We start from the raw sequence: 23,129 nt of genomic DNA, 5'->3' as shown, positions 1-23,129 counted from the left end.
CCTGCAGGACTCACTCTCAGGTCGGGGCGGGGGCTGCACAGGAGGCACCAGCCAGGCGGGAAGGGAAACCAGAACTCACCTGAGTCCTCTGCCCCTCTATTTGCTAAGCTCCAGAGCGCATGAACCCTGATTCCCTTCTGCCCTCAGAGCACCTACGGCTCTCCTCTAACCCCTACCCTCCAGTGGTATAGAACTGTCTGCCAAGGCAGGAGACGTAAGAGACCTGAGTTCAATCCCTGGGTCAGGAGACCCCCTGGAAGAGGGCACGGCAACCCACACACCTGGAGAATTCCATGCACGGAAGAGCCCGGCAGGTTCCAGTCTGGAGGGTCACAGAGAGTCAGACGTGACTCTCTGGCAGCAGGCAGGCACGCACTCACTCCCACCCAAGTCAGCGGTTTCAAGGGAGGCTCTGGTCTGCCTGGCCTCTGAGGCCCTGAAGGGAATGTCAAACTTGGCCAGGAGGGTAATTCTCAAACAGAATACAGTAATGGTTTCTTAACCCAGGGTTGCCAGTCCAAGACTCTGAGAACTCACGAGTGCTTTCTGAGTCAATGAGGGGAAAGGGGGAAGGAGGGTTGTCAGTGATACTGGACGTTAAAAGGCATTGTCCTCATACCTGCAAACACTGTGCTCCACTATACCAGCCAGGAGAAGAAAACATCCTGGCATCAACACTCAGGAGCAGCAGCTTCCAAGTCAGCCTCCCATTTTCATTGGTGCTTGCCTAGGCAAGCAGGGACCCCTCCCTCTCCTCGGATGGACAGACAACAGCTGGTCTGGTCACATCTTCCCCGAAACGCTGGGCCACCAGCCCCAGGAAGCAGCCTCCTCCGTCCTCCAGCCAAGTGCTTGGGTTTCCAAGCAGCCTTCCTTTTCCTTCCCCAGAACTAATTTTAGCCTCCTTGGTTGTCAGAGTGGAACTGAAATAGTCGGCAGAGGAACGTTTGCAAACAAGAATATGCACTCACCTCACAAAACGCCTCAGCTCCACCCCAGAAACCGGCCAGAGAGCAGTCATCCCAGTGAGTGGCAGGCCAGACCCCACCCCGGGAGGAGGAGGGCTCACATCCGCCCACTGGGGCAGCAACCTTCCTTTCCCACACCCACTCTCAGCGATCACGTGCGGTGACTGAAAACACTCCCTTAGGGCCGCCAGTCCCTGTGAGAGTTTGAAAAAGGCACATGTATGCACACAGCTAGACAGGGAGAACCAGGGCAAGGCATTGAGCTGTCCAAACGCACAAAGCCAAGACTGATCGTGGGCCGGGGAGGCCCGAGGAACTCCAGAACAATCAGCCTGCGTTAGCAGTCGGCTTCCAGCACCTACCACAGTCTCAGACAGAGAGAGCACTGAGAAATTTCACCGTCAGACTCAGAAAAGGCCAGGGGCCTCCCTTCTCCCCCATCCCCACCCAACAACCGAGGCATCCAGGGGCAGGACCGCAAAGACCAGGTGCCTCTGGGGTTGGGATGGCAGGCCACAGTTTGGTGGAGAAAGGCCCAAGAAGGGGCAGTCTGTTCTGGAGCAAAGAACAGGTGACAGAATGGAAGGGAAGAGAAAAAAGATAAAGAATCCTGAGATGGCAACAAAGTCCCCTTTGGGAAGACCCCAAAAGATGGAAGCAGAAAGTCTCAACACCAACAATATAAACAAATAAATACAAACAAAATAAAAACCTTTAAGCACTTCACACACCACACAGCGGCGACAGGGAGAACTGGAAACTGAAGCTTTGGGGACTGCTTCCTCCTACTCTGTAATCGTACTCAGTTCAGCAAGGTGTATTTTGCTGATCTCAAGATCAGAGAGGCGATCCCCCCCGCAGAAGGCTCCTGACTCCGGCCGCGAGTACACTGGGGGAGGAGTGGAGGAGGAACAGGGAGCTGCCAGTCTGCCAAGAACAGCCAACAGGCGCCGGAAGAGATCAACCCCCGGGTCGGGGCCGTGGGGCCAGCGCCCATCTGGTCTCCGGCTTCCAGCCGCGCTGCCCACCACACCTCCCCAGGCCCGGGTGGAGCTGCGCAGATGCCCCATACCTTTGGGGAGAGGCGGCGCCCCCGCCCCGGTGTCCACGGCCTGGGAGCCCCAGGCCCAGGGCGGCGGCGGCGGCTCCCCAGGGTGCTCGGCGGCCGGCCCGCTCGCAGGGCTCGCGGGGGAGGGCATGCCCGGTGCTCCGCTGGGCCCGCTTCGGCTGCCAGGTGCACGCGCGGACACGGAGCGGCGCAGAGGCCCCGGCCGGCGGGCGAGGCGAGATGCGAACCTGGCGCTGCACTCAGAGGTGGGCGGGGGCGGCGGGCAGGCGGTCCGGCCACCCGCAATCGCCGCCTCCCTGAAACCTGAACCACTTCTGGGAAAACTCAAGGACGCCAGGATTCTCTCCACGGTGGCCAGCGGCACTCCTGAACCACAAATTTGAACCAAACCCTGACGCGGAAGCAGGAATCTCTCAGACTTTTAGAACCCAACCTGCCGCCCTGAATCTTATGAGGAGAGTGTGAATGTGAGTGTGTGTGCGCGCCGCTGGGGGAAGGGAGGAAGGGGGGTGGTATTAGCCATTAACCCCATCTCCCACAACTCTCTGTCCCTTTAAAATCTGGAACATTCTAGATCAGGTTCTCAATCAGGTGATTTATGCCCTCTCCAGGCCAAGCATTTTTGGCTTTCCAGATTACCAGCACTATTTGCATTTTGAGGGTAGAGGCCAAGGGATACTGCAAACCACCCTACAATGAACAAGACACCCCCCTTCCCACCTATACAAACACCAAAGAATCGCGGGATCCAAACTGTCAACAGTGTCAAGGTTGAGAAACTCTGCTCTAGAATGAGGTCTAGCCAGCCAGGACCCTGCCGGAGGGCTGTCTGTCCAGGGTCATTTTCAAAAGAAGAATCTGGCTCAGTTACCGCCTACCTAGGTCCCCCAGTCCCTGGTAAAAGGCCAGTATTTACAAGTAGATCTAGGGTACTCTGGTCCTCATTGGCACTACCCTAAGTTCCCAGGTGGGAGGCTGAAGGCACAGGCAATCAGGGAGGGCTTCCTGAAGGAAAAGGGTGGGGTGGAGGGTGCGGGGAGGAGACCGGGGCTGGTTGTGAACAGTTGGCAGGGTCACAAGAGGCAGAAGTGAAGGAGAAGTCTCACGCAGTGGCTACAACAGGTAGGTGGGACCCGCCGGGTGCAGCATATCCGCCAAGGACAGCAGGCTGTCCCTCAGAACAATGCTGCCCCGAAACAATGGGCAGGGCAGGCTGGGAGTCCGGCCTTCACAAAACCCCATCCAGGGGGCCAGTTACCTGACATCGGTGCAAACAGTGAGTGTGCACTAAGTATGCACTCACTCTCACACGCACTCATCAGATCCTCAGCGTGTACCATGGGCACGCTTCACTCGGCTCCCTGGAAAAGAAGTTCCTCGCCGAAGTGCCAGAAGTCCAGGTGCTATCCGGGCGAATCGGGATGCCCAGGAAGACCCTGCAGAGTAGTGGGTGGCCATCAGGTTCTCTCTCCTGTGTTTTCACCCAGGTGGACAGCCTGGGAGGCTGGGTGAGTGTCTCACATCATCTACCTTGGAAGCGTCTCTAAGAGCTGAGGAGAGTGCCCGCTCCTCCCCAAGGGGCAGCCCGGCCAGCCAGCGAGGGCAGAGCCTGGAGTGCTTAGCAGGTACAAAGCCACGGACATGCTTCCCCGGGAAAGGGTATGGTGGCCCGTGACTCTCTGTTCTGTGTCCTTGAGAGCTACCACCACACTGGGCCAGAGAATCACTGCACTCACTGCATACACATGTCCCTCCGAGGAAATGGAGCACATCTTTGGGTGGGAGAGTAGTTGCCCACAAGGACAGCATGGAGCAGTCAGGGCTTGCACTTTCTGACGGGACAGACAGGAATCTGGTCCTCCGCCCCAGCCAGGGGCCCCTGACATTTCACTCAGCATACTCTCCAAGCCACAGGCCCTGATCTAAAGCCCAAGTACACAGACAGAGGTCAGGAGTTCTCGGGGGATACACAGATGTGTGTCTGGGATATCCGCTGCAAGGAAAGAGCCAAATGACTTGTTTCCAAAGGACACTTGGCCAGGCACGGATCACAGAAGACTTGCAAAACTCACTAACATTGATCTTATATCAAACACTGTGTACCATGACCGCAGCATCCATTCTGCCTTTTCGAATAGGCCTTCATCATCTAATATGGTAGCCACTAGCCAAATGAGGCTGCTGAGCATCTAAAATGTACCAAGTCTGAACTGAGACATTCTGTAAGTATAAAACATGCTGTGGATTTTGACGACAGTAAAGAATGTAAAATGTCTGTTTTAATACTGACTACAAGTTGAAATGACTGTGTTATATACATTCAGTTCAGTTCAGTTCAGCTGCTCAGTCGTGTCCGACTCTTTGCGACCCCATGAATCGCAGCACGCCAGGCCTCCCTGTCCATCACCAACTCCCGGAGTTTACTCAAACTCATGTCCATCGAGTCGGTGATGCCATCCAGCCATCTCATCCTCTGTCGTCCCCTTCTCCTCCTGCCCCCAATCCCTCCCAGCATCAGGGTCTTTTCCAATGAGTCAACTCTTCGCATGAGGTGGCCAAAGTATTGGAGTTTCAGCTTCAGCGTATACATTAGGTTAAATAAAATATACCACTAATTTGCCCTTGTTATGGGCTGAATGTGTCCCCTCAAAATTCTTACTTGAAACTCTAATGCCCAATGTGATGGGCATGTGATGTGTGTGTCTTTGCAAAACCCCTTGATGGGATTAGTGGAAGAGGGAAAAAAAAACAAACAGCGCCCACCAGAAGCACCAGGTAAGGCCATGTGAGGATGCAGTGAAATACAGCCATCTGTAAGCCAGCAAGACAGCCCTCCCCAAAACCTGACCATGCTGGCATACTGACCTCATACTTCCAGCCTCCAGACTGTGAGAAAAGAGGTAAGTCACACAGTCTGTGGTATTTTCTTACAGCGGCCTGAGGAGGCTAAGACACACCTGTTTCTTTTTCAAAACTACCAGAAAAGTTTAAAGTCTTCCGTGTGGTTCCCTCTGCATCTCTGTTTGACAGTGCTGTCCTAGATCTTCCTTCTACAAGGGTGTGAGGGTACTTCTAAACAGCAAGCCCAGGGTTTGAAGGCAGCATATCCAGGAGGATGGAGGAACAGGAGGACCAGCTCAGCCCCCACCCTGGTCTGTGGAGGCTCCTCCCATAGTTCCTCACAGGTCAGGCAGTGGCCACCAGAGGACTAGCTGATGTGACCATAAGAAACACACAGTGACTCCCACCTTCCTACAGTAAAGAATCCATCTGCAATGAGGGAGACCTGGGTTCGATCCCTGGGTTGGGAAGATCCCCTGGAGGAGGGCATGGCAACCCACTCTAGTATTCTTGCTTAGAGAATCGCCATGGACAGAGGAGCTTGGCAGGCTACAGTCCATGGGATCACAAAGAGTCGGACATGACTGTGCGACTAAGCACACACGTACAAGCACTGCTCAACCAGGGAAGAGAATGGAAATCCCAGGGACCCAATCCCATCCTGCCTCACCTAATCAGGCGGGGACCTGAGCCTGGTCAGGACAGAAGAGTTAATTAGGGAAGAGGCCACCTCTGAAGGCCTGGTCTTGGAAGAGCCCAGAACCTCCAGGAGGGATCCAGAGACAGCCACATGAGCCGCTGTTTGCCTATAAGTAGGCTAGCTGCAGCCCTTCCCTCTAGAGGCCAATGTCTTTCTTCACTTCAGAGATCCCACTTGGGAGTAAAGCATCTCAAAGCAAAACTTCGAAGGCAGACAAGGGAACAGGTTCAACACCACCGACACTTTGCTTCTGTGACACATGAAATGATTCCAAAAGATCCATGACCCCCTTCCATATTGTGCCTAAGTACCAATAAGGGGGCACTTCCCAGGTGGCTAGTGGTAAAGAATGCGCCTGCCAATGCAAGCGATCCAGGTTGGCTCCCTAGGTTGGGAAGATCCCCTGGAGGAGGAAATGGCAACCCACTCCAGTATTCTTGCCTGGACAATCCCATGGACACAGAGGAGCTTGGCGGGCTACAGTTCACGGGTCGCAGAGTCGGACATGACTGAGCACGCATGCATCCACCAATAAGGGGTCTCTGTCTTCCAGTCGCTGCATTCAAGTTACGCAGCTCCAAGCCCCACAAGGAGAACTTACTTGCCTTCGGTGCAGACGGCTAAGCCACGATACACCGGAAAGGAGGCCGGTAGAGTGGGAGTGGGGATAAGGAGATCCGGGATCCCCACCCCCGCAGCAGCCTGGGGATCCCAGCCCCGCCCCTGCACTCCCGGCCCCGCCCTTCGCGGGTTTCCCAGACTCTAAGCTGCAGCCACCGCGGGCGGCAGGGGACCCGCGCTGCATGTGTAATGGGGGCTGGGAACAAAGACGCGCAGGACCAGCTCCCCGGCTGCCGCGCACCAGCCTAAGAGACCGTCCCGAGCTTCTCCCCGAAGCTTTGACGCGCGGCTTCCCAGGGCTGCCCAGAGTCATCCGAAGCCGAGTGCGGAGCCTGTCCGCGCGCGCACACTAGAGTAGGGCGCGTCCCAGTACCGCTAAAAGAGGAAAATCTGTGCGCCGGCCAGGGGGAAAAGCGATCTCCCAGCGCAACTCCGCGTGTATACACCCGCACCCACCCACCCTCAGCCGCCAGCACGCAAGCCGAACGCTAGCAGGGTCACCCACCCCCGCCACGTGCTTTCCCAGAGGTCAGGACGAACAGAGACCTGTTGGTTTTTCTTCTCGCCCCACTTCTCCTTCCAGGTGCCCCAAAACAAAGCAGCTCCTCAGGGTGACCGCACCTCGCGTACCGGGGCGCCGCAAGGAGAGCGGGCGCAGGTGGGAGCTGGCGCCAACGGCGCGCCTCCCGAGGAACACCACGCAGACGTGGTGGGGTGGAGTGCAAGAGACTCCTCTGGGCTGTGTGAAGCGGCCCGCTTCGCTCCGCTACACCTAAGTGGCTCTGAGGGTCGCGCAATCCTGCCCCCAGCCGAGGCTACACCTACAATCCCGCTACGTCCGTATAAGATCTGCCCGCCCCCCTTGGCCACCTTCCCCATGCTCCGATTTTCATCTCCCTCTCTCTGGGTTCCACGCGCCCATATAGCCTGAACCCCGACCCTGGGGTCGCCTCCGCGAACGCAAGCCCCGCAGGCCGCCGCACAGGCAAGATCATCCCCCCACCAAGATCAGCGAGCGGGGCGCCCTGCGCGCCCCCTGTCCCCGCCCCGGGAGGTGCAAGCTGGGTGCAGGTGGCGCGGCCAAGAGGCCGCGGGCCCGCCCTTTGTTGGTAAACACCGCGCGGCGCCCGAAGCCGCCCCGCGTGCCCTTTCTGCGCCCCCCCACGCCGCGCCCCGTTCTTACCGGCGCACAGAGATCCCCAGAGGAGGGCGAGGGCCGCCCAGGGCGCCGTCATGTTCCGCGGCGCCGCCCCGCGGACACCCGGAGCCCGCGGGCAGGGCCGCGCGGCGCTCCCGGGGCGCGCAGGGCCCGGCGGCGGCTGCGCTCTCGTTCCCGCTCCTTCCTTCGGCCTCGTTCCCCGCGCGATTCCTGCGCCTTCGTCCCCGGCAGCGTGCAGGCTCCAAGGGCCGGACGGCGGGGCCGGGCTCAGGGCCGCTGCGGGCGGCGCAGGCTTCGGCCCGGGCTCCGGGACGACGCGGGGGCCGGGGGGCGGCGGCGGGGCGCGGGCCGGGGCGCGCCCGACTCAGGCATCGCGCGGCGGGGCTGGGCCCGGGCCCCGGGCACAGGGGCCGAGTCCGGAGGGGCCATGAACGGGGGGAGGGGTGGGGGGGAGGGGAGCTGAACCGAGTCCAAAATGGCTCCTGAGCCGCGGCCGCGGAGCCGAGCCAGCGGGGAAACCCGGATGTTGGATACAAAGAGGCGGGCGAGCTGGGCGGGGAGGGGGAGGGGAGGCGGGCCCTCCGGCCGCGTGGTCCGCGCCCCCCTCGGGGGCGGGGCCCCAGATAAACAACAAACGAAGGCCCCGCCCCCCGGCCGGCGTGGTCCGGAAGGCGTGCGCAAACTGCACGACCCGAGGGCGTGGCAGGGCGAGCTGGCAGGATTGGGTCCTGGACCACTTAGCCCCGGGACCCCGGGACCTCGTGGCCGCGGCACCGTGATTCCTGCTTTGCACTCTAGAGCCCACGCTCCCGAATGCATGCTGCTTTGCGACCGCGGAGAGGCTGGGTCGCCCCGGACTCTGGCCTGGATTCCCCTCTGCGCCTCCGTCTCCCCACCTGAGATGGGGGTCACAGTGAACCACAGGAGACGTGTCTGTATTGATGGGCGAACTAATCTGCAGAAAAAAAGGCTGATTTCCCTAAAATGACAAGTGGTCTCTTACGTCTGCAACCCAACCCCAAACACACACAAAGGCACAGCTGGGGATCTTGAAATTGGACACATCCCAGGGAGGGAGAGTGGGAGCCCCGCCCCCGCAGAGCAGCAGCAGATGGAAAAGGGCCTCTAGCAACTTGCCTCTCTACCCTTAACCCTGAATGGTCTCTCAGCACTGCACCCAACTAGCCTCCGCCCGCCCACCCTCACCCCACTCCACCCCACCCCACCCCACCCCCGCTTTAATATGCACCTTCAAAACTGTTCTCAATTGTTCCCGTAGTTGAGCTTGTCCAGCGGGTGTCTCTGCTACCCTCTTCACTCCCCAGATGCCTTCTTGAGATCCCCTTGTTTTCTGGGTTGGTTTCCACCATCCTTACTACAATCAGGGCTTGGGAGGGTCATGATGGAGAAGGAAATGGCAACCCACTCCACTATTCTTGCCTAGAGAACCCCAGGGACAGAGGAGCCTGGTGGGCTGCTGTCCATAGGGTCGCAAAGAGTCGGACGCGACTGAAGCGACTTAGCAGCAGCAGCAGCAGCAGATGAGGCTCCCAGCTAAAGAGGGAAAGCCCCCTCACATCTCAGGGATCCGGGGTGGAATCCTTCGTTACAGAAATGGTCCTCTGGTTGCCCCTGATTTGCCACAGCCTTTCTTGGAGCAGGACGAGAGGAGCCAGGCTCGAGGTGGAGCCTGGAAGTCTGAGTTGTTTTACTTTTCTGAGCCTCAGTTTCCTTTTACAGAAAGCGAGGAGGCTAAATAAATAAGGGGGAAATGTGAGTAGGCTAGATTCCTTCCATGCTCTACATTTTTTAAATAGCAGAAACCTCATTCAAACGAAATCTTACATAAAAGTCCACTTTGTAGAAAGTGTATCAATGAAGTTGAAATGAGGGTCCACCACCCCTAGTTTCCACAGTACTAGGAACACCTCAGTGACCACACTTTGGAGTCACTTACAGATTATAGGATGCTATACTGATGGACACATGACAAGAAAAGCAACTGTCACTTCCTTGCTACTGGAAGGTAGCGACCATAATCCGCGTGCCAACAATTAGACTGGTTGCTGCTTCTCTGCTACTCCACACCAGGTAGGGTATCACAATAAAGGCTCAGGGTGGTCCAAACAGCCAACACATCTGCATCTTCCACCCTGGCATCTCTGGGAACTTCAAATTCATATAACCAAATGCCTACCTGACATCTCTATTGGGCAGCCTATCAGGTATCTAACTAAAGCAGAGGTCCTCATTCCCCAATAAATCTACTCCTCCAGTTGTACATGTCTGAATCAATGGCATAACCAGCCAATAGTTCAAGTTGAAATTTTATGTAATTCTTGATTCCTCCCATATTCAGTCCATCAACAATCTAGTTTCAGAAACACATCCACCATCAATCCACTTCTCTTCCAAATAGACTATCACCACCCAGTATCTTAACTTGTGGACCACTGCAAGAGCAGTGAGCTAAAATCATGTCTTGTCACCTTCTTTCATTCTTGCCTGGCTATATGTTCTCGATAGCAGTTGAAATGATCTTTTCAAAATGGGACTCACTTCACATTTCTCCCTTGCTTCAAATCCTCCCATGGCTTCCTATCATGATGGCTAACAAATTGGTATATGAACAGCCCTACTTCCTCCACCATCTCACCATCATCAGCCAGACACACTGACCTACTTTCTGTTCCCAAGACACATTAAGGTGGTTTCTGCCTTAGAGCCCCCCACCGGAAACTCCCCACTGGCAAGGCTGGAGTTGAACTCCTCACTGGCATGGGGAGTTCCCATGATTCTCTTGCAGAGCTGAAATCCATGTTGTTAGGCTCATAGGATTAGCCTCTGTCTCGACCACCATTTGCTCATGTGCTCACAGGCTGTTTGGGAAGGTGATGCTGGGTATCAGGTATGAGATGCTGAAATATCAGGTATGAGATGATGGGAAGGTGATGATGAGTATCTGAAATATCAGGCATGAGATGATGGGAAGTTGAAAGGCAAAAACCCAGCAAATGTCCACTCTAAAATTTATGGCAGGGAATTCTGCCATTCAGGAATTCTGTGTGTTCGAACCACTCTTCCCATCTTCTTCCTTCCTCAGTGATCAAGTGGGAAACCAAGGGATCAGGAAGAAACAGCTGAGCATGGCAGCCTTCCATATCAAGTTAATGACAGAAGACTAGAGCGTTGTACTACTTGGTATCTGTATAGTTATAACACGTTCTAATGTGAAGCTTAAGTACATTTAACTGGCAAGATAAACTCTTAAAGGAAGCACAATTTTTGTCATTTTATTTAGAGACCTTTTTACTTAAACATACAGAAGTAGCCCCAGCCTGTTTCAGCTCATGAAAGGCCCTGATTATAGAGATATACCATAGCGGGTAATTATGAGAACTATGGGAAACATACATGAATATATATTAGTGGGTAATTTAGGTACATTAAATTACCAGTACATTAAACAATTTCAGGGGGTATGTTAATTGGATGGGTGCATGGCTTTTTTGGCAATACAATTCTCCCTAAACGTATCCATTTACTTCCAACCTGTCCCACATGCCATCAACTTCAAAAGTTATTTCCCAGACATTTCAAAACTGTTTTCTTTCTTGTCCCCACAGTTCTTCCCACCCTGTCTTAACTTAGTGGTGGTTACCTTGAGGTCAACTAAATCAGTTGGCTTAGATGGTAATTAGGTAAAAAGGTAACTCTCCATAGCTCTTATAACAGATTAGATTATGCTGTGCTAATGGAAAATCCCCAAACCCCAGTGGCTCAAAACAACAAAATTTATTTCTCACTCATACTGTAAGTCTGCTGGGGGTCCGGAAGCAAGCTATACTCATTATAGTAACTTAGTGACACAGGCTGGTGGAGGCTACACTTTGATACATGCTTCTACTATTGCAGAGAGAGGGGGACAAGAGCCTGGTAAAGTACATTCAAGCTCTTAAAACTTCTACCAGATTCTGAGAAGATGGAGGCTAGGTTAGTGGCTGCATACCTTTTGAATCTTCCAAAATTCTCACAGAGTAACTACATGGAAGAAGAAAAAAAAAAAAAAACAACAGAAAATCCATGTACATTTACAATAAAACCAGGTGACAAGGTTTCCCCCAAAACACCAAATACAAATGAGTCGAGACAACCACCAACCGCAAAAAAAGCTTCATGGACTAGTCTGTGCAAGGGGAAGCTGAGGAATGGGGTGGAAGAGGTACCTGGGAAATACAGAATCCCAAAATAGCTAAGAGATAGTCACTGGAAAGCACTGATTCAGTAACAAGAACAGTTGGTGAAACTAGGAGGGGTTTTTTCCTTCAATTCAATAGTGAGTGAATCAAAGAGACTGGTAAGAATAGAAAAAAGCTAGAATGGTCCATCCTTGTGAACTCTTAAAACTGACAGGCCAAGCCTCCTTTTTAGGTCAGGCTCCTACAAGGTGGAGAAACCTCTGGAAGTGCTGGATAAGATGTTTTACTTCCAGTCATCATGCAGTAGCTGGAACAGTTATTTGCCCTTCAGAGCCATGACAAGGAAACTGGACAAAAGATAGGAGTCAACTATCTTTGGATTTTGCACCATCTTGAAACCTCTGTGAAAAGAGAAATAGTTGAAGTGAGGCTTATGATTGCCCCCGCTTTCTGCCTGGAGACACATTCCAGTCCACAGTGCAGCAAGAGTGTAAAACAAGCAGAACCTGGCCACCTTGCAGAGTTGGGATCGGAGACAGAGGTTGGAGATGAGAAAACTGAAGGAGCAGCGTAGAGAGAGGAGGGCACGGCACTGAGAAAGCTGGAGGTCTGCAGACAAGTCTCCTTGGGGCTTTTGCTGAATTCAGGGTTTCACATACTTAGAATCAAACTCCATGAGGGAAGCAAGCAAGCTGAATAGCTCCAAGACTGGCACAGAACACTTTTTATTTCTAACTGGTCAAAGCGGACAAGTCCTTACTCAACACCCAGGACACTGGGAGTAAAGACTCAGAGGGTCACTCCAAGGGCAGTGGAGATGAACTAGCCCTGGAGTCAAGGCACACTGCCAAGCCTTGCCGTGATCAAGCTGGTCTATAAGTAACTTAAATACCTACCAGACAACAGGTCAACACCTTTTTAAAAGAATTCAACACATCTGGCACTGTACCATAAAAGAATTTCCAATGCCCAACATTTAATTTTTAAAATAACTGAATATGAGAAGAAGCAGGAAAATGTAACCCATCAGGAGGAAAATCAGTCATTAGAAACAGACAGAAATGGCAGAAATGATGTTATTATCAGTCAAGGAATTTTTAAAAAGCTATTTTAAACATGCTGAAAGACATTTGGAAACAGGAACATCATGAAGAGAGAATGAAATACTTCAGAAATGGACTTTCAGGAGATAAAAGAAATACAGTGTCAGGGGACATATGTGTACCTATGGCTGATTCATGTTGATGCTTGGCAGAAACCAACACAATTCTGTAAAGCATTTATCTTTCCATTAAAAAACAAACAAAAAAGAAAGTGTCTTTTTTTTTAATTGGGTAGAATTGACATTTTACTTTTTCCTATATTTTTAATTCATTTAACTGTTTTATTTTTATCAATGTTACAGTATTATAAAGCTATACTTCACCTGTCACTGTTTTAATTATAGCCTATAGATTTCATTATCAATCTTTTTTCTGTCCATTAATTTTTTCTTTTTAACACATTTCTATAAGTTTTATAAGTATTTTACACCTAGATCTTGAACATTTTTATTTTTTTTTTGCCCCGCGGTACAACTTGCAAGATCTCATTTCCCCTACCAGGGATCAAACAGAGACAGTGAAAATGCTGAGTCCTAACCACTGTACCATCAGGGCATTCCCTCAATCACTTCATTGGACACTCTGAAATTTTGCTTTATGTTTTCCCTTTGCCCCAGGAGTACATTTTGCCTTTGCAACAGAGCTCTTTGAGGTTATATATATATATATATATTTTAAACATTTATCTATTTATTTACTTATTTGGTTACACCAGGTCTTAGTGGGATTTAGTTCCCTGACAACGGATCAAACCCAGGCCTTCTGCATTGGGAGAACAGAGTCTTAGCCACTGGACTACTAGGGAATTCTCATGACAGCTCTTTATACTGTCCTCTTCTTTTTTTTAATTTAGTTGTTACTTCTACCTTGTCGAAACATGTACCATTTGATACTCTTCTTCCACCCTAATCCCCACTTTCACTTTGGTCTTAGATCTAAAACGATTCAGTGCTCACTAGCAATCCTTTTGCTGAAGTTTCCCCAATCATCTCCTAATTGGATGAGGCTTGTTTTAGTAGAATACTGAGGAGTTGAGTACAATATTTACTGAGCTCTTGTATGATTAAAACTTAAAAAAAAAAAAATCCTTGATACGTAAAGGGCAGTTTAACTAGACACAAAACACTCGGTTCATAACTTTTCTCTGAGTTTCTTGAACATTTGCTCCACTGCTACCTTGCTTTTTGATGCCAACCTGATCTTTTCAGAGACTTTGTCTGTCATTTTCTTTCTGGGCCTTTCCAGCTCTTCATGTTGTTTTTGCTGCCTTAGCTTTTTTCATTCTTATCTTCTATATGATTTATAGTACTTGTGGTCATTCTTATTTTCATTTGGATATGTTGTAATTTAGTCTTCATCATCTAGGGTGATTTTATCTTTCTGTTCAAATTATTTCCCAAGTTTGGTCCATTCTCTTCACGTTATCCATTGTTCACATTTTCATTTTTATTCTGAGTTTTTAGATATCTGATCTGTGGTATTCTTTCATAGCCACAATTATTTCTAATTTTTTGAAGTTCATGTTAGAGGGTTGTTACAATTTATCCTTTGTTCCTTTTTACGTGAAGTATTTCATTAGCTTTAAAAGTTATCATTCTCACTTTGTTTTCTTCTCATATTTGTATAAATAATCAGCTCCTTTTTCTGTTTATGTTGATATCCCTGTAATAATGGGCAACTCTATGGGGGCAGGGGTAAAATGAGGAGTGGATTGAGCAACTTTCTCTGTTTTTTGGTAGGAGACTTCTTGTTTGTTGGTCAGTAATGGAATTTCTTTAATAAGTAAGTCCAAGTGGTGGTGAGGTGGGGGGAGAGTTGTCTAATTTTCTTCTGAATCTTTGACCTGCTGTTGATGGGCTGTGGTCTTCAGCTTTTTGCTTCCTTTTTTGCCTTCATCCATCAAGCTTAGAAGGGTATCACTCCCTTTCAAGATGACTTCATCTTTTTCAGATGTGGTATCTCTTATCCTACTTAAACCTCTAAACTCCTTCCCTTGACTTCCCACCAGTCTCTGCTCTGATCCTCTAGGTCTCAAACCTGTTGCAGCATTTGTGTCCTCTGGATGAGACGGCAAGTAGTTAGGTTTAACCCAAGTCCAACTTAGGTGCAGGCCTGTAGCAACAGAAAAATCTGGAGGATTTTGCAGGAGGCAGGTCACAGAGGACTTTCTATGGAGGCTTTTGCAATAATTTCAGCAAGGAATAAAAGGGTCTAAAGTAAAACAGGGAGGGGTGGAGAGAAAGGAACTACTTTTAAGGGATTACTGAAGGAATAACCAAAGTTACTTGGTGACGGATCTGAGGTGGGAAAGCAGATATCTGAGTTCTGAGTTTGGGTTCACGAATGAATAATGGGTAGATGGTGGTACCAATTCACTGAAACACGAAGTCTGGAGGAGGAGGTTTGGGGAAGGGCATGGGAAGATGAGTTGCATCTGAAGTACCTCTGTGAGAATGCTGACCAACTCCAGACAGAGTTCTGGCTGCAAACACCAAGCTGGGTGTAACTAGCATTTAAGGAGCAGCTGAGGTCCAAGGCTAGATGAAATCATCCAACAAGAGGGGACAGAATTGGAGAGAAGGAGGAATGGGAACAGAGATTTGGGGCCCATCAATAATAGAAGAGTAGACAGGGCAGAAGTCTCAGTAAAGAAGAAAGAATGAATGATAAATAAGGAAAGCAGGTGGGGAAGAAAATGGTAACCCACTCCAGCATTCTTGCCTGGGAAATCCCATGGACAGAGGAGCCAGGTGGCTACAGTCCATGGCATCCAGAGTTGAACATGACTGCGTACACATGCACACAAGGAAAGCAGGAGAAAAGTTGGAGAGAATGGTTGTCATAAAGAAGACAAAAAGAAGAATCATCACTGCAATGGATTAAGACATACAAAGTATGTTAAATGTATCATACTGATACTAAAAACCTAACTGCTTTCAGAGCATGTTTGGGGATCAACTTATCATCCTGAAAACTGGTGAATAAAGAGGAAAGAATCTATTTATTTCGCTTTGTCTTTCCCAATCTGCTGATTTAGGTCCTGAAAGGGGAGACAACTTTTCTTGGCTATATCCCAAGCTCAGTGTTATCTTGCCTCCTGGGATAAAGACAGGAAAAGAGAGATGCCTTCCTGCCCTGAGCACAACGGCATGGGGACGCAAGCAGCCCATCTGGACTCAGGAGGATGTGCTAAGATGGGCTTTAAGGTGGTCCTAGGCAGGGCTGGAGCACTGCAAGAAATCAGGTGGGGAAGTGAGGAGGGCAGAGCTGCCCAGAATAGGGAAGAGGATCCCAGCTGTCCAAGGCCACATCTCCAGGTGGGGTCAGGGGGCCTGGGCCTGCAGAATTCACTCTGGAGGCCCCCGGGTCTGGCTCAGGATTCTCTGCTCAAGCATAGCATACCGCTGGAGGAGGGCCTCATAGACCTGGAGGAGTGGAAAGAGCAGTTTAGGATGGGGAAGGGAAGGTGCCTCTTACATCTCTTTGCAAATTACAGTTTAAAAACTTTTCCATCCCGCTCACTTGCAATTTAATTTTTTTGCTGGGCAGAGAAAAGAGAAGTATCAATTCACAAAGAGGAAATGGTAGTAGTTCCCCAACCTGTAGTTTTCAGATCTTTAAAAAATGGGAACTAAGACAAGAAACCAATTTTGGTTCTTAAATCTACAAAACATTTAAAAATTCTGGTGAAGGTGCCTGGAAATGACTGTCTCTTTGCACAGTTGGTAGAAGTTGGTGGTGCAACACTTTTGGAAATCACCTCAACTTTACATTTGGATAAAGGGGCTTGAAAATGCCCATAGCTTTCGACCTGGTTATTCTACTCCGCAAAGCTCTCCTAAGGAAATAATCCTAAACGTAGAGTGCTAGGTATACCAAAGGTCTTCTCAGACACCACTAAACATTCAGACTCATAAGACTACCACGGGTTACACCTTGACCCTCAACAGAATATACTGGAGAAACAAGAGTGCTGGCACAGTGGCTGAAAGGGCCCATGAACAGTTTGTACAGGTGTCCAGGGAAGGGTCTCTCTGCCTCCCTGCCTTCTTCCCTCCCTACCCCCCAGGTCACAGCTCAGATGCAAGGAGATGAAATCCACATCTTACAGGTGCAGTAGCCTCATTTCCCACAGAAGTATCTCTCCCAACAACTCTGTGGGCAAGAGATGTGCCTGTGAGAGGTCACAGCACTCAGGGAGCCCTAAGTCTGACTTACCCTTAGGTATTTGCTTTTTCCCACTTAAGATGCAGTTTCCTCATTCAAGGCCATATGGCCATAAGCAATGTTGCCTAGTAACACTGTTGACATTCCATTTTTTATTAAGTCTCGAAGGAAGCAGAGCTAGAACATTAACCAAAGGCCAAATTCTCATGCAGAACAGGCAGAGGTTTTGTTAATCCTTTACCCACATAGGATTAATTATAATAATCAAAAAACTAGAAGCAACTGCTCTTAAGACATGGAAAATGCTTGAGAAATGTGATTCATCAGCCAGTCAGAATATTATGCAGTCATTAAAAATAACATGTAGGCACATTTTTAAGAATATAAATATTTGGTTGTAATGTAGAATTTTAAAAGTGGGATACATCTGAAAGAATGCTTTAACACACAGTCAGGCAAACTGTGATTTGGGGAAATATCTCTTGATGAAAATGAGGCATAAAATGGAGAGTGAAGAGAGCTTGCAATATGGAATGTAGAGATTTGTAAAATTAAAATCTGTCAATAGAGTAATAGTTGCAAATATTCAAACAATAAAGTCTGTGGCTAAAGGAGCTAAAAGAAAAAAAAAAACTAAAATGGACTACAAAATTATGTATATAATGTGCTATAAAATAAAACCCAAACCAAAAAGCCAACAAGGGAAAAAGGGCCAGAAAGAAACACAACCCCACATTCTTCCTCCTCATGCCTTTCGTTTAAAGCTCTTTTCGCCTGTAGCTTGCACAAGTGTAAGCCTTGCAGTTCAGGTCAGTGTGTGTTACAGATAAGACATCATAGACCAGCAACACTGAAGACCAGGGATCCATATTTCCGTGGGACTCACATATACCACTAGGAGGTCATGCCAATCTCAATTTGGCTTAACCGGCCCCTAAAGCAAGGACTTGAGCAACTGATTATGCAACAGGGCCTCTGCCCGTGAACTCACTGGGGAAGTAAGGGGGCCTTTGATCTCCTCCCCAAGGAGGAAATTGGAACATTCAGCTGAGCCTATAGGGAAAATACAGTTCCTGTCTTGAGTTTCCACTTGAGCACAGGTGCGCCATAGAAGGCAAATAGAGGATGCTGCCCGGCTGTTTACAATCCGGTCCTCAAATAAGTCACTTGTGCCAACAATCACAGGCTGTCACTGCTTGCCAGCTAGTGCTGAGAAGGATTCTGAGGTTACACTTGGGTTTAACAGTAAAGAGTTCCATGAGCTATTAGCGACCGGTCATAAGCAAGCCAGGGAGAGTGGCAGGACACAGTCTAAGTGTTTGCCACCTGTCATGAGGCAGGCGCAGCTGTTTGTTACCCTAAAGCTTTCCCCAGCTCCCTTCTTCCTTTCTGGCCTCCTTCTAGAGAGGATAAAAGAGCAGCCAGACTCTACCCCAGGCTGACTGTATAACCAAGTGGTCATCCGCTGGGGGAGTTGAGGGGAACAGAGTAGTATGTTTCTCCCTGACAAGCAAGAGTGTGTGAGGAGACACTCTCTGCCCAATGCCATGCTCTGATTCCTGCCTGTGAATGCAGCTGTGGGCAGACAGGACGTTAGAAGCAGCTGCGGAAGGTCACATGGAGAGGGAGAGGCATGATAAGAATCAGAACCCAAAGGCCCTTTATCTCAAGGCAGGCTCTTTCCACCGCATTGAGCTGCCTTTTAAACAGCACACACCACAGAAAGTAATGGCAGCCTGGGCAGACCCATGTGGGCGGGTTATCTAATCACCTGGAAAGGAGGAGCTTCTGCTTCCAAGACAGGCGGGGAGACAGTTCTCCAGGGTGTTTCTACACACCTTGTGATAGCTTTTGTTCCTGACTATCTCTTCAGGGGTGTTTGTATAGCAAACAGCCTCGGAAGATGGACAGAGGGGAAACTGGTGTGCTGATCAGGATCAGAAAGATAAGGACTCCTTTGAGGGTCAAGGCTGGACGGGTTTGTTGGCAGCTCCTTTATGATGCTGGGGGATTCCTAAGCTTGGGGTCCCCTCAGTTGGGTCACAGACACCGTGAGGGCACGCCATCACGTGGGTCCACTCCACACTGCCGCATGGCTCTCCAAGGCCAAGGAACACTGATACAAACATGGAGCCTAAACGGCCTGCGGTACTGTGAGTAATAAAGCCCTCTGTTTGGGTCGCCCCTGCTCCTGGGCTGCAAGAACCTTCTGCAAACTGGAAAGGTGGTGCAAACCGTCCAGACTGCCCCTTGCTACAACTGGGTAAAACTCGAAAGAGTCATCCCAGCTTCAGAACTTCCTGCAGGACTGGCCGAGGGCTCCACTGAGATGGCACCGCAGCAGCTCCTCTCCCACCTCGGCCCAGCCCTGCCTCTTCCACTGCCCTTCCACAGATGCAGATTCCAAGAGTGCCCCTCATAAACCTCCTATATGCGCAAGTGTTAGTTGCTCACTCATGTCCGACTCTTCGAGACCCCATCTGTAGCCCGCCAGGCTCCTCTTTCATGGGATTCTCCAGGCAAGAATACTGGATTGGTTAGCCATTCCCTTCTCCAGGGGATCTTCCCTACCCAGGGATCGAACTCGGGTCTCCTGCATTGCAGGCAGATTGTTTACCATCTGCGCCAACCAGGGAAGCCCATAAATCTCTTGCATCATCAACAACTCAGGGTCTGCTTTCCAGGGTAGTAACTTGTAGCAAGCGGGGTCTGTGTTCCCCGACTGAGGAACCACACCATTGTCTTGGATCCAGACTTCATATCTGAACGGTAGAAACCCAGCATGTCTTATGCTTAAGCGACAGAGTCTTTCAGCGGCTTCTGTAACCCTGTGAATTAGAAGCAAGCACCCACTCCAAGGCATCAGAGCAAGGACAATGCACCCAGTGGGCCATCTGATCCCTGGGGCTACAAGATTAGAGGTATCTCTGAATCTCAGAGACAACCTGCTTCCTTTGCTCTATTTTTTTGACAATTGAAAAAAAAAAAAAAGTAGATTTCCTCTTCAGTTGAGCACATCAACTGTAACGTAGGTGACAAAGAAAATACTTACCTTTTGGAAATAAGAACCTAGTTGGTTTTTCACAATGCAAGTGCCACAAATACATTTGGATGGTCTCTTACCTGAGACGCTCCTGACGTTGGGGTTGCAACTAATCTGGGATTCGGGGCTAACTTCACTATCTCTGCGAAGGGCACGTCTGTTCCAGCTGCAAGGCCTAGAAGGGACAGCTCGTTTTGTATCAGTGCATATTGCAAATGAAGGCGTTACCCGGAAATAGCATTTTATCTCTGGAGTGAGAATATGTTCTAAAACTGGATTATGGTGACAGTTGTACGACTTAATAAAATGTTTGCTCTTTTTTTCCCCCTCTATATTGGCTGTGCCGAGTCTTTGTTGCGGCACACGGGTGTCTCTTGTTGCAGAGGAGTTCAGGCTCAGTTGCTCTGAGGCCTGCGGGATCTTAGTTAACCCATGTCTCACCCATGGATGGTGGATTCTTAACCACTGGACCACCAGGGAAGTCCCACAACTTAGTAAAGTTACTAAAAAACGCTGAATTGTATAGTCAAGTATGGGTGATTTTTTTACATCATATAAATTGTACCTCCATAAAACCATCTTAAAAAGGGGGAGAAAGTGAAGACAAGTTTCAAGAGCAGCCCTCGTCCTCAGCAGGGCCTAGTTTGTCGGAAGTGCATGTTAGGAGGCAGCTAACCTCTGAGCTCTGACAGCGGGGAGGTCTGCCTGCCCCCCCTCCCTCACATGACTCCACTCTCCCCATCGCCCGCTGCACTGCAGTCACCCCAATTCTCTCAATTCCTTTGCCCAGAGCCTTTTCACTGTGCAGAATGCTCCCCCCTCTCTCTTCAAAGAAGCTGCCCCTAAGAACATCCCTGCCGCCCCGCAGCACCGTCCGCTTTCCTCAGGGCATGTCACACACTGCCACAGATTTAAGGGCTCTCCCTGCCTGAAACGGAAGCTCCGAGAGGCCAGGCCTTGGTCTCCACGGGAGCCCCGGTGTCTAGCACACTGCCTGCGTCCAGGAGGCACTCAGTAAGGGCTCACCAAGCAAAGGAGAGACGGGGCTGGAAAGAGGGAAGGCGGCCGGAGGTGGGCAAGGAAAAAAGAGGAATTTCCAAGCAAATTAAGCAGCAGTATCAGACTGAAGGGAAACTCAAGACCAAGAGGGAAGGAGGGCCCACTAAAGATGGGAGGCCTGGTTCTCGTGCAGAATGCTGGAATATCCCAGTCCAGAGCTGTGTGGATGAGGGGCCAGTGGATGGCAGGGTGGCCCCCAGAGAGACTTCTCCAAAGACTCTGGTCCTGCTCCACTTATGGCCTGGCTTTGTGTGACTGGCTTTTGTCCCTAGACATAGCTGGAGAGAATGGGTGTGGACATAAAGTGGGAACTGGTGTTCTAGGACTTAGCTCAGGTTTTAGTTTTGCATGGCAGTACAGGGCAGTATCCACAGGTAATCTCTGGCAACTAAACAGGCACAGAAGGGAATTCCCTGGCTGTCCAGTGGTTAGCACTCAGCACTCTCATTGCCAGGGCTTGATTCAATCCCTGGTCAGGGAACTAAGATCCCACAAGCCAAGCAGTGCAGGGGGAAAAAAAAACAATGGCACGGAAAAATAAGAAAGAAAAACAGTGCAGAATAGCAGTGGAGGCCCCAAAGAGTAGTTCCTTTCCTCTTTTGGCAGAAGGAGTATAAAGTGAACCCCGCTGAAGGCTGGAAGCTTATGGAATGGAGTTTTCAAAGTTCTGAGAAAAACATTTTAGAGCCCTTTGTCCAGCCCAGGTAGCATTCTTTGGGGGGGTGGACGTGTAAGCCCTCAGAAAACTATCACCTACCGGATTTTTTCTTAAAAATGTATTCAGGCTGTATATTCTAACAAAACTAGCATAGAAATGAAAAAGGAAAAAGACTGAAGGGAGTCACCAAAAAAAAAAAGGAAACAAAGACAAACTCAAAGTGTAGATAAAGTCAACAGGATGTAAAGTTTGATTAAAAACAAGAGTCTAGAGATGAATTGCCCAATGATCTCTATACGGACGTGGCACCACGTGGGATGAGGAAGACGGGGGGAGGCAAGGGAATGAAAGAGTAACAGTTTATTAAGAGGAGGCTATGCTCCCTGATTAATTCTCAATGTTCAAAGAAAAAAATACAAGGTTAAATAAGTGTGTTAAGAAGTTAAGGATACATGTGTGAAGAATGGAACCGCCAGAGGGAAAGGACACAGCCCTTGAGGTACGTGGGTGGGCAACCTGAGCAGGCAGAGGCTATGGCAAATGGACCACACGGGTGAAACAACATCCCTGTGGGCCTTTGCTGCTCCCCTAGTTTCTGCGATGCTTCTGTCAGAGCCATGGGCCCCCCGTGGAGCTGTCCAGGGTCCTGGACTGCTTGGCTCTGAAGCGTTCACTTTTGTGTCCATTTCCTGCTCTCGTTGAAAAGACGGCTCTGGGCATCATCCACCCCTCCTAACTACCCACTGTCCAGACTCAGACCGAGTGTCCTCAGCCAATGTCTGAGCAGGCTTCATTTAGTTAGGACTGTGCCTCTCTTTTCCAGTTTAAGTAAAGAATAAAGGCATAGAGGGTTTGGGAGGGGAGAAAAGTGAAACCCGCCATGTTCCTGAAGACTGGGAACATCCCAATCTCCCCATTCCACTGTCCTCAGCCCAGCTAGTGCCCCAACCGCTTCCAGAGGTGTCTGCCCCCATCCATCCACCTACCGTGGAAAGCTCGGTAAGCGGAGCCCACACAGGCAGAGTTGGCGGTGTCTATGATGTACACGGGTGCACCAAACACATCTGCAAGTACCTGGAAAGGACAGAGGTTCTGACTGTGGCGAGTCATTACTCAGAGGGGCTGTGGACACAGACTTGAATTTTCCAGGCTCTCTTTTCTCATGCCTTCTGATACCTTCGATTCCACCTCTACCGCCTTAAAGGAAGTACATTTGACCATGCCTGCCACCCTGGTGATCCCAGGGTCAGGGTGACCTGGGAGAAGTCTCCATTGGAGGGCCTAGGATCTCCAGGTTGTCCCTGCACTGTTTTATCAAAGACAAGGAGGAAGTTTCAGACTGGATGCTTAGCAAACAGCCAAGGTGGAGATGGCTAGGTCTCTGACAATTACTAACAAAATCAGACAAACCCAAACTAACAAGAACAGGTCTTATATGGATAAACATAAAGCTTTCCACGTAAGTCCCCCAGATGAACTGTATTAGTTTAGAATAGAGGAACTGTACTAAGAGGAGCTCATGTGGAAAAGACTCGAGGTTCT

At 50.0% G+C, this 23,129-nt stretch overlaps 2 protein-coding genes across 5 annotated transcripts in view; both read right to left on the bottom strand.

Moving 5' to 3' along the window:
• ACVR2B (activin A receptor type 2B) overlaps positions 1-7,468 on the bottom strand; it is a 35,123-nt gene extending 27,655 nt beyond the window's left edge. The window contains exon 1 of one of the 3 annotated variants that reach the window (XM_061127808.1): positions 7,383-7,468. In XM_061127808.1, the coding sequence (XP_060983791.1) occupies positions 7,383-7,434 (52 nt within the window). In that variant the 5' untranslated portion in view covers positions 7,435-7,468. Of the gene's footprint in view, positions 1-971; positions 1,135-3,295; positions 3,318-7,382 lie in introns of those variants that run through there. The other 2 variants (XM_061127807.1, XM_061127809.1) reach the window with 2 other exon arrangements.
• A 3,157-nt stretch (positions 7,469-10,625) lies between these two features.
• Positions 10,626-23,129, bottom strand: part of XYLB (xylulokinase) — a 43,472-nt gene continuing 30,968 nt past the window's right edge. For both annotated transcript variants that reach the window (XM_061127804.1, XM_061127805.1), the window contains 3 exons: positions 22,574-22,661; positions 19,951-20,045; positions 10,626-16,085 (listed from right to left, as the gene is read on the bottom strand). In XM_061127804.1, the coding sequence (XP_060983787.1) occupies positions 16,008-16,085; positions 19,951-20,045; positions 22,574-22,661 (261 nt within the window). In that variant the 3' untranslated portion in view covers positions 10,626-16,007. The remainder of the gene's footprint in view (positions 16,086-19,950; positions 20,046-22,573; positions 22,662-23,129) is intronic.

Source organism: Dama dama, chromosome 24, assembly GCF_033118175.1.
Source record: "Dama dama isolate Ldn47 chromosome 24, ASM3311817v1, whole genome shotgun sequence".
NCBI lineage: Eukaryota > Metazoa > Chordata > Mammalia > Artiodactyla > Cervidae > Dama > Dama dama.
The sequence above is the reverse complement of the archived record's forward strand: the minus strand, read 5'-3'. Positions and strand labels throughout refer to the sequence as shown.